The sequence below is a fragment of the Primulina eburnea genome, chromosome 2 (assembly GCF_022965805.1).
Source record: "Primulina eburnea isolate SZY01 chromosome 2, ASM2296580v1, whole genome shotgun sequence".
NCBI classification, from domain to species: domain Eukaryota; kingdom Viridiplantae; phylum Streptophyta; class Magnoliopsida; order Lamiales; family Gesneriaceae; genus Primulina; species Primulina eburnea.
Window position 1 is genome coordinate 42115255 of NC_133102.1, and position 16470 is coordinate 42131724.

General features: G+C 32.3%; 1 protein-coding gene across 1 annotated transcript; it reads left to right on the forward strand.

Annotated features, from left to right (window-relative positions):
• Positions 1-6848: 6848 nt before the first annotated feature.
• LOC140823299 (protein transport protein SEC24 A-like) lies at positions 6849-16010 on the forward strand. The gene is made up of 13 exons (XM_073184570.1): positions 6849-7010; positions 7848-8965; positions 9101-9239; positions 9931-10121; positions 11845-11952; positions 12037-12240; positions 12393-12624; positions 13225-13374; positions 13490-13646; positions 14033-14160; positions 14308-14630; positions 14717-14902; positions 15498-16010. Exons 2-13 carry the CDS (start codon positions 7859-7861, stop codon positions 15729-15731), a joined length of 3159 nt encoding a protein of 1052 aa, XP_073040671.1. The 5' UTR covers positions 6849-7010; positions 7848-7858; the 3' UTR covers positions 15732-16010.
• The last annotated feature ends 460 nt before the right edge of the window (positions 16011-16470 follow it).

The window sequence follows — 16470 nt, forward strand, 5'->3', positions numbered from 1 at the left end:
TTAAAAGATATGCAACTTGAATGAGTAAAAATATTTTGGTTGAAATATTTTTCAAACACTTAGTAGCAATATTTTGGTAGTTGCAATACACATAAAATACTTCAATAATAAAAACAATAGTAAGTAAATAATTGCAATAAATAAATATGCATGAATTTGTTTATGAATATTCGGATATTAACAACTCCTAAGTTACCATTTTTTTCTGTGAGAATGATGCACTAGAAGACTTTGATTTATACAATTCTTTATACAAACACATTTCAACTTAGGACGTATATCTTGCCTAATTGAAAATCTTATCACACTCTCGATTGTAGGTCACACAACCTCACAATCCGTATAATCTTTAATGTCTCTTATGTCAATACTACAAATACAATATTTGATGTCTTTGTCTGAATGCTTACTCAACCAAACTTTGAAGCTCAACTCTCATGTATATATATGAGCGATTGTGTGTGAGGATTTGATCTTTTACATTATATTTATCTCTCAAATGTATCCTCACATATTGTGTTTGCTCTCATTCTAGCTAATTTCTTTATGTAAGCTGATCATGCTTTGAATCTCATACCAAATCTTGTATTTGATCTTTAGATGTTGTATTTATAGGCTCCAAGAATGATATATACATTAGACACATGAATATGACTATTTGAATAGTTTAATTGTTGTTTTTGATATTGAAATGGTCATCCCAGCCCTGCTGGCTATTTTTCCCGAGCCTAACTGATTTTGAGGCTTTTGTTCAGTTAGGCTCTTTAGCTAGAATGATCGTTCAGTTTGGCCCATCTGCTAAACTTTCCATTCGGTTTTGCTCTTCTCCTAAACTAGTCATTCATTTTTGCTCGACGTTACACTGTATATTCAGTTTGGCTCGTCTACTAGACCGGTCATTCAGTTTGGCTCTTCTGCAACAATGGTCATTTTGTTTTGCTCATATGCTAAACTGGTCATTCAGTTTTGCTTTTCTGCTAAACTGATCATTCGGTTTTGCTCGTCTACTAAACTGGGCCAAACTGATGAAGACTGCTACCGATTTCAGCCCGCGCTAACTCATATTTTCATCGTCATTTATTAGCATCTTACACTCCAATTCAGACTTTGACTTGTGAATATGATTCATAGATCATCATCTTAGCTTCGTATTACATATCGAATCATTGCATTTGGATAATCGAACTGATCAGGCTTCTCAAAATACCGCAACTGCTCATGTTCAATTGATTGTTGTTTTCGTGAAATCATTTTAGTCTTGCAACCATCTGTTTGACTAGACAATATCCGATTTAGCCCAACTGACGTGAAATACAACTTACCCCTAATGAAGTTTTTTGTTTAATAGTTACGACGGTTTGTCATTTTCATTATGAAGCTATGAGATATTATCAAAATATTGGAGCTCGTTGGATTTTCTTTGATTAAATTCGAGTATTAGCTTCCAACTCGAGCTAGCAACTACACACTTGATTAAATATGTTAAAAACATAGTAACAATTTTTGTTATAATCAAAATCAATATTACTTTTATTTCTCAATCCAACATTTTTACTTATTGATTTCATTTACGAAAGACAATAAATAAGTTACTAATAAATTTATTGCAATTTAATTTTACTATTCAAGTCAATTCGACATGTTTATTTAATTAATTAATATTTTTAAAAAATACATAACAATAATTTTCATTATTAATAAATAATCAAACTTAAAAATAATTTCATTCATTTTAAATAAAATTTTGCTAAAACTATATATCAACTAAATTATAGTGCACCAACTAAAAGATGCTGACCATAACTGAAAAAGCGATTTACAAGTCTGAAATCCGGATTTCAAATCTACAAAAATTCTATATACACCAATATAGAAAGAAGATTAAGATATCATTCAACCTCTTCTTTTTTATTTCAAAATAAAATATGTAATATTTTTCAATTTATGTGTGTTAATTCTCGTAGCTAAACAAGTTTATCCAATTTTGCAGTATGATACTATATAATAATATTGTGCGTTTGAATAAAAGAACCAATGTTTATTGTTCATCTCATGTATTATTTTCAAAATTAAACTTCTTTATTATATACCCTGAGGTTGAAAACGATTCAAGATTATGCTAAGTATGGTTGAAAGGATATATGTCAGGAATCATCTATTGCGATTGTGTGGTTAAGCTGTGATGAGAAGTTTGTAAAACTCGGTTGATACACATATATAACCTCATATTTATGATATATAGGCTGAAAAATTTGTGTAGCCCTATACCTTTGAGCATGCCTAACATATATAACAACGTCACGTACCGAACAAATGGCTAAAGTATGAATTTGATTTTTTTTAAAAATAAATTATGGAGCTTAAATTAACTTTTGATAGGTAAAATAACAAAGTATAAATGAAACTAGGGTTTGAATATTTATTTGAAGCCCTTATGTTAATCTACATGATATCACAACTCATATTTTTTTTAAGTATGTGGATAAAAATATCTTATTATTTTCTAATAAAAAATATTAAAATTTAAATACCATAAATTGCTTAGAGAGTGATTGTAATATCTAATTACTTTTCATATTTAAAAATCAGTTTTTGTGTTTAACACTAAATTATGAGTCATATTCCGCTCCATCTAATTCAAATATCAGGAGTGTGTATTCAATATAGGAGATTAATTAACTTTTATAGAAAAATCTAGATGTATGCAATTAAGACTTTTGCATACTCTATATAAGTCTAGTGGTATTCAAAATAGATTTTCATAGAGTTTTAAAAAGTCAAGTGGTATTCATCATTGATTTTTAAAAATTATATAAAAGTCTAAAGGTATTCAAATTTTCAATAGACTTTTAATAACTTCGTGTAATTCATTAACATACAAACACTAAAGTCTGAGGTACAACTATAAATTGTCAAAAATTGTATTTGGTTCAACCAAAGATTTGGTTGAATTTTTAAAACTTCTAACTCATATCCAAACTATTTATTTCTCTTTGTCGCTTCACATCACCTCTCTTCTTATCTTCTCTCCTCTCATCTATTTTTATCACTCTCTCAAGTATTCGAAATATATCTCTATATATATTTTCATCTTTCATTTTCAAAATTTTCATTTTTTTGGTTGATTGTTCATTTAATAATTTTTTATTTTAATATTATAAAAAATTTTGAAATCTAGAATCGATTTAGTGATTTTTAATTTATGATTTATAAAAATTAATGTAATATTGAATAATGATAATAGATGATCCAAAAAATGTTGCTTAATTATTAATATTTGAATAGCCTCGCAACAACCATGTTTTTTTAATTTTTTTAGCATTTTATTTCCACACAATTCTAAATAATATTATTTTCACATGTATATTATTAATTCAAAATCAATGTTACATATTAATCAATTGATGTATTTTAAAAAATTTATAAACATGCATACAAGCCCACATATATACACATGTAAGGATTAAATGATTTAACTTTTTAAATAAGTAAATTTATTATTAATATAAATATTGAAAAGCTATTTCAAACTAAATATGTTATATATGTCAATTAATTATTGATTCAAATAAATTAATAAAAAAATAATATGTTATAATTACGTACAAAATTCATAAAATTCTATAAAAAAAATTCAAAAAAATCTTGCAATTTCTTTTTACATAAATCTGTTTATAAATTTGTGAGATTCTGTAAAAGTTAATAAAAATCTATCAAATCCATAAAATTCTATCATTTGAAAAAATCATTGAAAGTCATCAAAATCTGAATTGAATACACCACACTTAAATTTAGTGTCATATTGATTTCGTTTCTTCAAAGTGATTTTGATATTTTTGGAAAACATTTTTTTTTTTACATTATTACCCCAACATTTTTGTCTAATTCAAAATTATCATTTCGTCAATTAAAGTTCATAATAGTTTTTGGATATTCTCACTCCAAATTTTGTATCCAATTTTTAATACACCCCCACTAAAATTAACTTTTCCATTCATTTACAATTCATAATAAGGATTAATAAGTCCGAATATTACATAGATTTTAAGGATTTTATTTTATAATATTCATGTTTATCTGACATTTTTATTCCATATTTTATACTTATATGTATCAATTTTATATTATTTGTAGATTTCATCAAAAGATGAAAAAACTTAATTTGAAGATAAAATCAAAGAATTCAATGCCAAGTGAGAAAGATCTCGAGAAAGATTGAAGAAAAAAATATTACAAATAAGGAGATAAAAGAGTAATTTTTTTTTATCCTACTTCCTTGTCAAACACCATGGAAGCAATTATAAGAGATGAGGAATTTTGCAAAATCTAGACATATGTATGTGGAATCCCACTTTATGAGATAAGGAAATTTTGATTTTGATTTTTTTTTTTTTGAAAAAGATTGTTTATTTATTTGAGTAGTTATCTTGTGAGATGGTCTCGCGAATCTTTATCTGTGAGACGAGTCAACTCTACTGATATTCACAATAAAAAATAATACTCTTAATATAAAAAGTAATATTTTTTCATGGATTACTCAAATAAGATATATGTCTTACAAAATACGACCCGTGAAACCGTCTCACACATAGTTTTGCCTATTTATTTTTCTTGTCATTTACGTGAGACGAGAAATGAAGGAAAATAAAACTTTTGGAATTTCAAAATTCAGAAGGAATTTGGGAAAAGAAAATAAGAGAAGAGTTTTTTGGGTTTTTGAAACTCGGCCTTGCAGATTAACGTAAAAGAATAAAACTTAATGTAAAATAACAGAAAGAAGAAAAAACAAAATGATATAATATAACAATCACGTACATCAGCAAGAGAAATAGAGCAAATTGGAGGAACAAAGAAGCTAGAGTTTGAGAAAGAGGAAGAAGAAAACTTCAAATGAGGATCACATCAACCCTTCCCATATTTTCATATTCCATCCTAGAATTTATTTTATGAATTCAAACATAATGTTTTTACTTTATTTTGATTTTATGGATTATATTTAGATTAAAACCATGATATAGTCAAATAATACTTTGTTTGATTTTTTATTTGTTTAAATATATTATTTTTGTTGATTTTAATTATTAATTGTTGTTGGTTTAATATTTTTTGTTACTAGTTTGATCATCTGTTTCAGTGTTTAATGATTACTCACGAATCAGAAGTGGATTGGTTAAATATAGCAACAAAGACGTTAATTAATGCATGGTTAAACTGATTAGAAATAGTATTCAGTCTCAACGTATGGTTTCATATGAAAATTGATATTTCACAAAGATTTAATGCATTTAAATCTAATTCAATTAGAAATAATTAGACTGTTAGATTTAAATAGGTTTATTAAATGCATGAACGTTTAATAAATAATCAGGGATTTCTCGATGATTGTGCAATAAATTAATAATTAACTGGATTTTTATACATGTCAATATAGTAGAGTTTGATATTGTTGTGTGTCGTAGTCATTGATTTGAAGTTGAATTATCCCTTGATCATTGAATTCTTGTTATTAGATTACAATTGTCTTAGGCATAGTTTGGTACATGAAATAAGGGAGGGATTGATAAATAATCATACTTATCTCATGTTTGGCGTCTTTTTAAAAAGCTCATGATAATATCATGAGCCATTGATAAATAATTTTTTAGAAGGATAAAATGTCCCTTCTATTAAGTATGATAATTTCAATATAATAATAAAATACACTACAAATGACTTAATTACCTTCAATTTATAAATAATTTTTATAAATATATGCTAGTAGGTAGAAATTAAAATCAAATAAATTTTTTATTTTTATTTTTATTTTTTTGAAATGATTTTTATTTATTTTTATATAATATATAATACGATAATTATATAAACGAATTCGATATAATTATATAAATAATTTTTATAAATCTCAATAAAATTATTAGTATCACTCGATTAACCTTAAAAATTGATATTTGACTTGACTCACAAAATTAAGAGCTTAATTATCATATTATATAATATATAAAATTAGATAAAAATAAATAAATCATGCAAGCACTATCGGCACATGAACAGATAAAAAATATGAACTCAAACAACAACTTTAAAATTATAAAATTTATTATGATAAGGTTTATTTTGTCATTACAATCTAATAAATAAATTTAATCACTCTTATTAAAATCATATCAAACATTAAATATAATATCCTAAATCTTATTTATCCTTAACTTAACCAAACTATGCCTTAGTTTATTAATTTAGTTTAGCTCATTTTTTTTATCTAGTTCAAGTTAAGCGATAAAAATTAAAGTAATTAAATATTAGTTTATGTGATATCGATACTTGGAATCGTTATTCATTTACTATAATTTGACATATTTCTCTTATTAGATTTATCTCAACCGAAATCATTGGTCAATGATCAAACCTATTTTTTCGACTCAAAAACTCATATTATACAGTCTCACAAATTAATTTTGTGAGATGAATATGTTACCTGATCCTATATATGAAAATAATTTTTTATACGAAAAATATTAATTTTTACTCAAGGTATATATTGATTCGACATGTCACATAATATTAATCGAGTCGACTCATTTTATAAATAATATAAATCCATGAGACTATCTCACAAAAGACCTACTCTAATTTCAAACCCTATCTACTTTTATTTTTTCATACCTTTTCAGAATCTATAAAATTTTCTCGAGCATAATATTTTGGAAACAAAATTCATTATTTTCGTTTTTTATTGATTGGGCTTGGCCTAAAACGGCCAAAACTGGGCCTATTAATTACATCACCAAACTTATTTAATTAGTAATGGGGACGCGATTCTGGGCTGGAAATATTCATTTTATATAGTTTTATTCAAATTATGACGTACATACTTTATACAGGTGGGAGTCGGCCTTGTTCGAACGAGCAAGGACTCAGAGAGCTCAAATTCGTCTTTCATTTGTTCGATCGCCTGCACTGGAATTTTCCCGATCTCTTTCTCTCCCTCTCTCTCTGGAGAGATCTCTGATCAGGTAGGCTCTACGTTGAAATTGAATTATTTGACTGGTTGATTAAATTATTGCGACAGGTTGAAGTTGGCGAATCATTGTTTTTTACATTTTTTTGGAAGTTTTCGTGTATTTTGTCTTTTTTCCGAGATTTGTTATCCGTAGATTCGGTGTGAAGTGCTCCCGATGTTCTAGTGTAAATATTTTGTGATGTGATAGCAGATTGAGTTTAATTATAATTCCTTCCTGTACAGAGTTTGGTTGCCAAATGCCAATTAGTGTATGCACGGCAGGAAAAATAGAGAACTTGTATTGGCTGGTTTTGTTTGATTTATGACCACCTATTATGCTGTAAAGTGGTAGAAATTTGGTATAATCGCGTATGCATTGATTTGGTTTAATTCTGGTTTGTTTAATATTGCGGACACAGAAAAGAAAAGCAAAATGGACAAATCAATCAAATTGCGTTTGCTCGTGTTGCTAAATTTATATCTACTGCCCAATATTAGTTAAATGTGAATAGCATCATAGTAAAAGCTAAGATAATTAACAATTATAAAAAATTGATAGTAAAGATACTACTGACACACACAGTTCATTTGTAGTTTCCTCTAAACCAGGAAAAGTTTTTTTCCCTATGTAGTATGTAGTTAAATGAAAAGAAAAATTCTGAAGGGCCTAAATATCCATACTTATTTCTTCTACTCTGTTGCAGTTAAAATGATAGAATTAAGGGTATCAGATTTAAGAGTGTTCACCTTATCAGATTTAAGAGTGTTCACCCTGATATGCGTTGCGTTAACAGATGACTTTATGCCATGTATCTATCTTTTTAATAAATCGTGCATGCTGTAATTACAGAAGCTAAGGCAATGGGGACCGAAAATCCCAATCGTCCAAATTACCCATTAAGGCCAGCTAGCAATCCTTTTTCTGCCCCACAGAGTACAACACCTTTTTTATCGTCTGGTCCTGTGCTTGGTTCTGAAGCATCTGCCTTCAGACCTGCACCTCCTTCTTCCTCTCAATTTCCAACCCTTCCTTTTTCCGCTGGACCTTTGGTTGGATCTGAATCTCTTAGCTTTGGACCTCCACCATCTGTCAGGCCTAATGAATTGATTAGGCCACCTCCATCATTACAATCATCATATGGACCACCAACTACAGGATTCCAACGTTTTCCAGCCCCACCATTACCCTCAGCAGATCATACGCAACACCCACGAGCCTCGCTTTCAGGTCCTCCAGTTGTACCTCCACCAACCAGACTACAAGGAGGTTCAGTTTCATCCGAAGCTTCTTTTTTTTCACAGCCTCAACCACCTTCTATATCAATGGGATCTCCTCCTCAAAACATTAAAACTGGACAATTCTACTCAAATATCCCTCCCTCTACAGATCAACCATTCTCTCCATCCAGGCAAAATGTCCTGCCAATTTCACCAATGATGGGGCCGTCTCAGGCCACTGCTAGAGGCACCTTTCAGTCAGCATTTCCAGGTTATGCTAGTGCACAACCTTATTCTAGTGCTCAAGTTCCTCCGGTGCGGCCTCCATTTCCATCACAAGCAGGAGGCTATGCTCCACCCCCTCCTCCAGCTCCTTTTGTTGCTCAACCAAGAGGTTATATGCCAGGTCCTCCAGTGGCAAGCTCATCAGTCCCCTATTCAAGGGACCAAGTGCAGCTTCATGGCATGGCACCACCTATTGCTTCACAAGGATTGGTTGAAGATTTTAGTTCACTCTCTCTTGGGTCTGTGCCAGGATCACTTGACTCTGGACTTGATGTTAAAGCATTACCAAGGCCATTGGATGGTGATGTGGCATCAAAGTCTTTAGCTGAGTTGTATCCCCTGAACTGTGACTCTAGAGTTTTGCGACTGACAACGGGTGGCATACCAAATTCTCAGTCTCTAGCTTCAAGGTGGCATTTGGGACTTGGGGCAGTTGTTTGTCCTTTGGCAGAATCTCCTATTGGGGTTAGTCTCAACTGCGTTTTAGATGTTATGTTTATCAGCCCAATGTATATATCAACCAAAAATGTCCGTCGTATTGTATTCGTTGATTCAAAATATCTCTGTTCTGCTCTAATTGTAACTTGATTTTTCATTCAGGATGAAGTTCCCATCGTCAATTTTGGCACCACAGGAATAATTCGTTGTCGAAGGTGCCGCACGTATGTGAATCCATATGTTACTTTCACAGATCATGGAAGAAAGTGGAGGTGCAATATATGTTCACTGCTGAATGATGGTAATTAAGAAGCTATAATATATCTTTTCATTTTTGGGTATTTGGGATCATGCCTTATATCTGCTGTTGAGAGTCTCGCATTTTTCCATATTTATTTAGGCTTTTGTTTTCTGTTCAAGGAGCATGTTAAATGGTTTGACCAATTTATGTGTACCAAATAGAACTAAACAAATGTAGAGAGAGAAAAATGCCCGTCGACTCTGTGTCTAAATATTGTGTGGACCGGGAATCTTTCAGCCTCGATTTTTGTTTTCTTTTTCTAAGAGGGCATATATTGGAATCTGTCCATCACAGTTCGGTCTTAATCTTTGTTTTTCTCGTACATTTGGTAGTTGCCTGCAAATTCTTGTCTTTTTACTGTTCCACTGGAGCAGCAGCTACCAGAAAGCATGAAGTTTGTCATGCAACTGCCTTAGGCAAACCTTTAAATGGTTATAAGGTGCAAACATAATTGCCTTAAATATGCCTTTATAAAATAGGCCATTTTTGGTGTAATGAAACTTCTTAATTTAATGACAGCTAATGCATATTCTATGCACAGCCCTGAAGTTTAGTATCGTTTTAATTCTCGCTTCCTGTTTCCTATATGTCTACTGCCAAAACTTTTAAGCCAGTGGCTTATCCTTGTTAATTTTTTGTTTCATTACTGTCAATATGTGTGAATTGATTTATCTTAGCTCCTCACGTTCAGTTCCTGGTGAATACTTTGCTCATGTGGATGCTAATGGCAGAAGAGTTGATCTGGATCAACGACCTGAGCTGACAAAGGGTAGTGTTGAGTTTATTGCTCCAGTTGAATACATGGTCCGCCCTCCGATGCCACCACTGTATTTTTTTCTTATTGACGTGTCGATATCTGCAGTTCAAAGTGGAATGCTTGAGGTAACATTTCCATTTATAATCATATAATTTTATAGCTTCGTGATTTTGCGGTTTGTTATTCTGATTTGTCCACCCAAATAATAATTCACACCGGAAATCTAGTTTTATGTCAGCATAATGCTACATCTTTCCATATTTGTCACCCTTTTATACAGATTTATGTAACGGATATGGCATGACGGAGAAAAAAAAAGTGTTATGTGATGCAAGAATGTAAAGTGTCATAATTTTCTTTTAGTCTAAAGAGAGAAGTCTTCCACATTGTTGTGAATATGAACGCAAACCAAACACCAAGAAAGATGTTTGTGATCTTATATTTCTTTAAATTCCTTGTCAAAACTAATGCTTTAATGTAAAGAGAAATCAAAACTTTTGGTCAGATAACATTCTATGCCAAACAAACTTAATTGTTTTTAATGTATGAAGTGGAAAATGGAATTGGATCTTGAGGACTTTTGGTATAGCTGTTAAAAATCTTTTCATAACGTGTTCGATTAAAAAAAGTAGTTTGGATTCTGAGAATGTATTAAATTACAGTTAAATTTTATTTCCGTTCGTATTTATTATCAGGGCTATACACTTAAAATTTTAATAGGTGGGTATTTTGTCAATGTATGAAATATGGATTTCCTACTTCAGGTGTAGAGTTTTCTCCAACAGTAGCCGGGAGTTTTTAAAATTCATGCCTTGATCTTCTACAAAGAGTGATATTTAATTTCTATTTAGATTAAAAATCATGGATTTTCCGAGTGAAAATATCGTAAGAATTAGTTGGAATGCAGTGGTAAATCGGTTAACTGAATAAGAATACAGATATGGGCTTTAACCTGGCAGTGATGAACAGGCCAACTGGTGAGAATGTATCACTTTGTGTCAAACAATCAATGCTGATGTACAGCACTCAGTGGAAGATTAAGCTCTATGGCCTTCATATGGACAGGTTTTGGACAAGTTTGTCAAGCTGAATTTATCGACAGATGAATTTCTTAAAAAACTCTATTATCATCAGTAAAAGTTTATTAAATTCCATTTTTATAGCCATTGCATCAAATATTTACTTTATTTTTATGCTAAAATAAACTTTGCTTTTATTTAATGATAGTTTGTTTAAATTAGAGGTTCGCTAGAAATTGGTACATTTATTGACCACATATAATTGATATCAAATTATTGTGAGTGGCTAATGGATTATGGTGTCGAAAAATTGGTACCATCAATTCTCTATTCACTTTCCTGTACATAGAACTTTATCAATTTGTATTTCTTATTTATTTATTTTCCAAATGAGTTTGTGGTTTCGAACTTGATTGAAAACTCATCATGAATTGATATTTTTTACCAAAATCATAATATAACCTGCAAAGGTTTTTGTCTACCCTAGTCCATTTATGACATCTGTGCCATTTTACTATGACATACTTCCTTTTCTCGGGAATACCGTTGCAAGAAATATTTTTATATTGAGTTGAATGATACTAGTGTTTTATGTGGTATTCCTGTCAACTGCTTATATAATTTTTTTGATAGTTTCATCTTGTATTTTGTCATTGATCTGACGGTCTGTAATCTAAATTTTCCTGCTTACGATCTGATTGTGAGGGATGGTCCAACTTGGTATTTGCCTAGAATGACCAGTCCTTTTAATAGTTGCGATCTTTGTTTCAGCTTGTTTCCTTACATTTGCCAAATCATCATCAATAATGAAGCACGTGATATCTTGCAGGTTGTGGCCCAAACAATTAAGTCTTGTCTGGACAACTTGCCTGGATCTACTCGAACACAGATTGGATTTCTAACTTATGATAGCACTATCCATTTCTATAATATGAAGGCAAGTAATACCGTTTAGGATCAATTTTGTAGCATTTCTAGTTCTCCCAGCTCTAGGAATGACGAGAAACTTTCTTTGTATCAGTCATCTTTGGTGCAGCCTCAGATGATGGTTGTCTCAGATTTGGATGACATATTTGTTCCCCTGCCGGATGATCTTCTGGTCAACTTATCGGAATCTAGAATTGCGGTGGAAGCATTCCTTGAGAGTTTACCCTCCATGTTCCAGGAGAACATGAATGTAGAATCAGCATTTGGTCCAGCTCTCAAAGCTGCTTTCATGGTCATGGTGAGTTTGACTTTTTATTTGCTCCAAATTCAACTTTGACTTGTAATTATTACGTTAGAATTACATGCACCGTTCTTATTATTATTATTATTTTTAAATTCATCGTTCTCTATTATTTGGTTGTATTTAATTTGCGTTTTTCCTTCTGTCAGAGCCAACTTGGTGGTAAATTAATAATTTTCCAAAATACCCTGCCATCACTAGGTGTTGGTCGCCTGAGGCTGCGTGGAGATGATATTCGTTTATATGGAACTGATAAGGAGCATACTCTACGTGTGCCAGAAGATCCATTTTATAAACAGATGGCTGCTGATTTTACCAAGTATCAAATTGCAGCAAATGTATATGCATTCAGTGGAAAGTATACAGACATAGCATCCTTAGGTACATAACTTAAATGTGTAGTGCATCTAGCCTTTTAGCTGAAAAGATGAGAGACCAGTATCCAGAAAATTGTAATAGAGTTAATATACAAAGAGATTAGAAAAAGGAGAACAGAAAGCTGCACGCACGCACGCACGCACGCACGAAATAGCAACCTCAATGTCACCAGAAATTTGAGTTTGGAGTGAATAGGTGCTAAATGACTATTAATTCTTCTCTCTTAGATCTAGTCTTGATACCTAGAATAGCTCGATGAAGTTGCACTCTGGTGTAAAAAAATAATGATTTGTTTGTTTCTTGTGAGTGATGTTTTGAAACATGATAAGATGTACTACACAGGAAAGCTCTTGAGCTCATTGCCTCAGTACAGTATCCTGACTTTTAGAATGCTGCCTTTTGAGTTATCAGATGTAAGCTAGTTAGAAAAGAATGGAGAGAAATAATACCATTGTGCTATCGCTTGATAACTCTGCCATTCTGTTGATTTTCCGAGGCTTCTGAGTTTCTGAAATTCAAAATAACATATTTATTGAGTTCACACCTCACTTGTGATGCTGCAGTTAATTATAAACTTAAACTGCCATCTTGAATGACTTGTAGGAACCCTGGCAAAATATACTGGTGGCCAGGTGTATTATTATCCAAGTTTCCTGTCAGTCATCCACAAAGATAAGTTAAGACATGAGTTAACCAGAGATCTCACTAGAGAGACTGCATGGGAATCCGTCATGCGCATAAGATGTGGGAAAGGTAAATCCACACTTCTCTAGTTGTTGAGCCTGAACTTTCAGTTTTCAGATTCTGTAGTAAATTGTTTTGTTTGCTAAGTTCTGATATTCAAGGATTATGTCCTTTTCCTCTTTAGGTGTTCGTTTCACATCTTTTCATGGGAATTTCATGCTAAGATCCACTGACCTGCTAGCACTTCCTGCTGTTGATTGTGATAAGGCTTATGCGGCACAGTTATCTCTTGAAGAGACACTTCTAACAACCCAGACTGTGTACTTCCAAGTTGCTTTGTTGTATCCTTATCAGTGAAAAGAATTAAGTGTGATGGTTTCTTCCAAAAAGATTAACGATTGTATAATTCGAGTTATTTTTAACTTAGAGACTTCATGGTCATGGCTCTATGAGGTCTTACCATTGTTTTATGCAATTGAAAAATGACATCTAGGTTCTGCCTATCTTGAATGTCAAGCAGGTATGGTGTTTCACTTATGTTTGTTAGGTTTTAGGTATGTTTGAGGCTCTCCCTTTTATATTTCTCAGGTCATATATTTCCTTTATTCTATCTTCTGCTTCTTTTTAAATTAGCTATTTACCATGTTCTTTGTCTCTCTTAAATTTTTTTTGAACCTTGGGAACTTTCTTGGAGGGAGAAGTTTGAAATCCCTTAACTATTGTGAAGATATACATCATCTTCTGGAGAAAGGCGAATCAGGGTACACACGGCAGCAGCTCCAGTTGTTGCAGACTTGGGAGAAATGTATCGCCTGACCGACACGGGGGCGGTTGTTTCTTTGCTTTCCAGGCTAGGTAATTGGCAGTCTTTTCTTCTTCAATCCTTCCCAGAGCATCCATTCCTGATGGGTAATGGGAAAACAAAACGAAACTTGGGGGGGGGGGGGGGGGGGGTGTTCAGGGCTAAGGTACAGACTAACGTGGGTTCAATATGATCTTCAGCTATCGAAAAGACTTTGTCCAACAAGTTGGAAGATGCTCGGAACTTTATCCAATTGAAGATTGTAAAAGCCTTTAGAGAATATCGAAATCTATATGCTGTACAACATCGCTTGGTTGGAAGGATGATTTACTCAGAGTCGCTGAAGTTCTTACCCCTGTACGGATTAGCTTTAACTAAATCCACACCGCTCCGTGGTGGATATGCTGATACTCAACTTGATGAACGCTGTGAAGCTGGTTATACTATGATGGCTTTACCTGTTAAAAAATTGCTAAAACTTCTCTATCCTTCCCTGCTGCGTATAGATGACTGTCTTATGAACGTAAGTTACTTGCACTTTCATTTTTTTTAAATTTGATTGGTGAATAATATGTTTTGATATTCTGAAATCGATTTTTTGATTCCCAGTCATCTGTCCGGGCTGATGATTTTGACATATCAAAGAGGCTACCACTTACATCGGAGAGCTTAGATACCAGAGGGGTATATATTTTTGATGATGGTTTTCGTTTGGTCATATGGTTTGGCAGATCAGCTTCACCTGACATAGCTAGGGGTTTGCTTGGGGAAGATCTTGGTGCAGACTTCTCAAAGGTGGGTTAATTTTAGAACAAAATATTTTGCCAGACATTAGTCCCATAGTTTGTGATTTGTAGACCTGCATGGCAATGCGTCCTATATATGGAACATACATTAAAAAAGGTTGTTTGATGTAAGCATCTGAACACCGTCATAAATATGAAACATACATTAAAAAGGTTGTTTGATGTAAGTATCTGAACACCCAATCACATGATGCTCACTCAGTCTTATTTCCTGAGTCAAAATTTATACTAAGCCATCACCTGGATCTTCTGATCTATTTTGGGCTGTGTTTATTGGGTTCTTTATTTTAGTTCTGCTCCAAAAGTTACGCAGAGACCTTTAACTTGGTGGAATTAATATCAGATCCCCAGCAGCAATAGGGTTGTCATTAATTAGTAATTGTTGTGACTATGCTTTTTCAATAATTCTCCCTTGCAAATTATGAGAACTATCACAATACATGAATGGAATGGTGTTAGGGCCAGTTTTTGTTCTGTGATTGCTTTTTGCATCATTTATCGTTCCACATTTCTTCTACTTCCTGCTGCAAGTTTTCTCACTATGTGCATTTATTAATATTTATCTCTGTATTTTATGGATCCAGATTAGCCTCTCTCAGCGTGACAATGAAATGTCAAGAAAACTGATGAAGATATTTCAGAAATGTAGGGAGAGCGATCCATCATATTATCAGCTTTGTCATCTAGTGAGGCAAGGTGAGCAGCCTAGAGAAGGTTACTTCCTTCTTTCCAACTTAGTAGAGGACCAGACCGGAGGTGCGAGTAGTTATGCCGACTGGTTCATTCAACTACACCGTCAAGTTCAACAAAATGCATAATATTTAGGTAATGATTAACTTTGCCTCGTTTGCACGGCTTCAGCTTTATGAGGGACAAAAGGTGTTTCATCTTTCAGGAGTTCTTTTTCCCCGGTTTCGTGATCTCAGTTGTCCTACATACAGGCGCAACTGTTGTCTTAAATTAGTGTGTGAAACTTTGTGGACGAGAAGAAGAGGTATATTTGGGATGAAACTGCTGGATTCTCAATGCATTTTTTGATTGCAATCGCCAAATAATGCGTGTTTCTTCGGTAATATATTCCGGTCAGTGGTTTTTACTGGATTCCTGGTGGAAGGGGGATATGAGGAAGGGGTTGCTTTTGGGACTATCTGCATCATAGCTTAAAGTGGTATATTTATTTTTTGGTATTTATTTGGGTCTTTTATCTTGACTACAGATTTTTGTACTACTTTTTTAGTTGTAGAAACTTAGGCTCCGTTTGGACAATTTTTTCTAAAATGTTTTTGTCAAAGTGTTTTTACAATTTTTTTATAAAATGTTTTTAAAAGTTGCTTTAAAATAAATAAGTGTTTGGACAACTATTTTATAAAAAAGTTTTTATTGTTAAAAAATGTTTGGAAACTATTTTAAAAATAATTAAGAAGGTGTTTGGACGATTATTTTACTCGAACTTTCTAATTGTAATTTTTTTCTCAATCTTTTAAACCTTTTCTCATTAATGCACGATTAAATATATAAAATTTAAAACGCACTATCTTATTTAAAATATTGAAAATA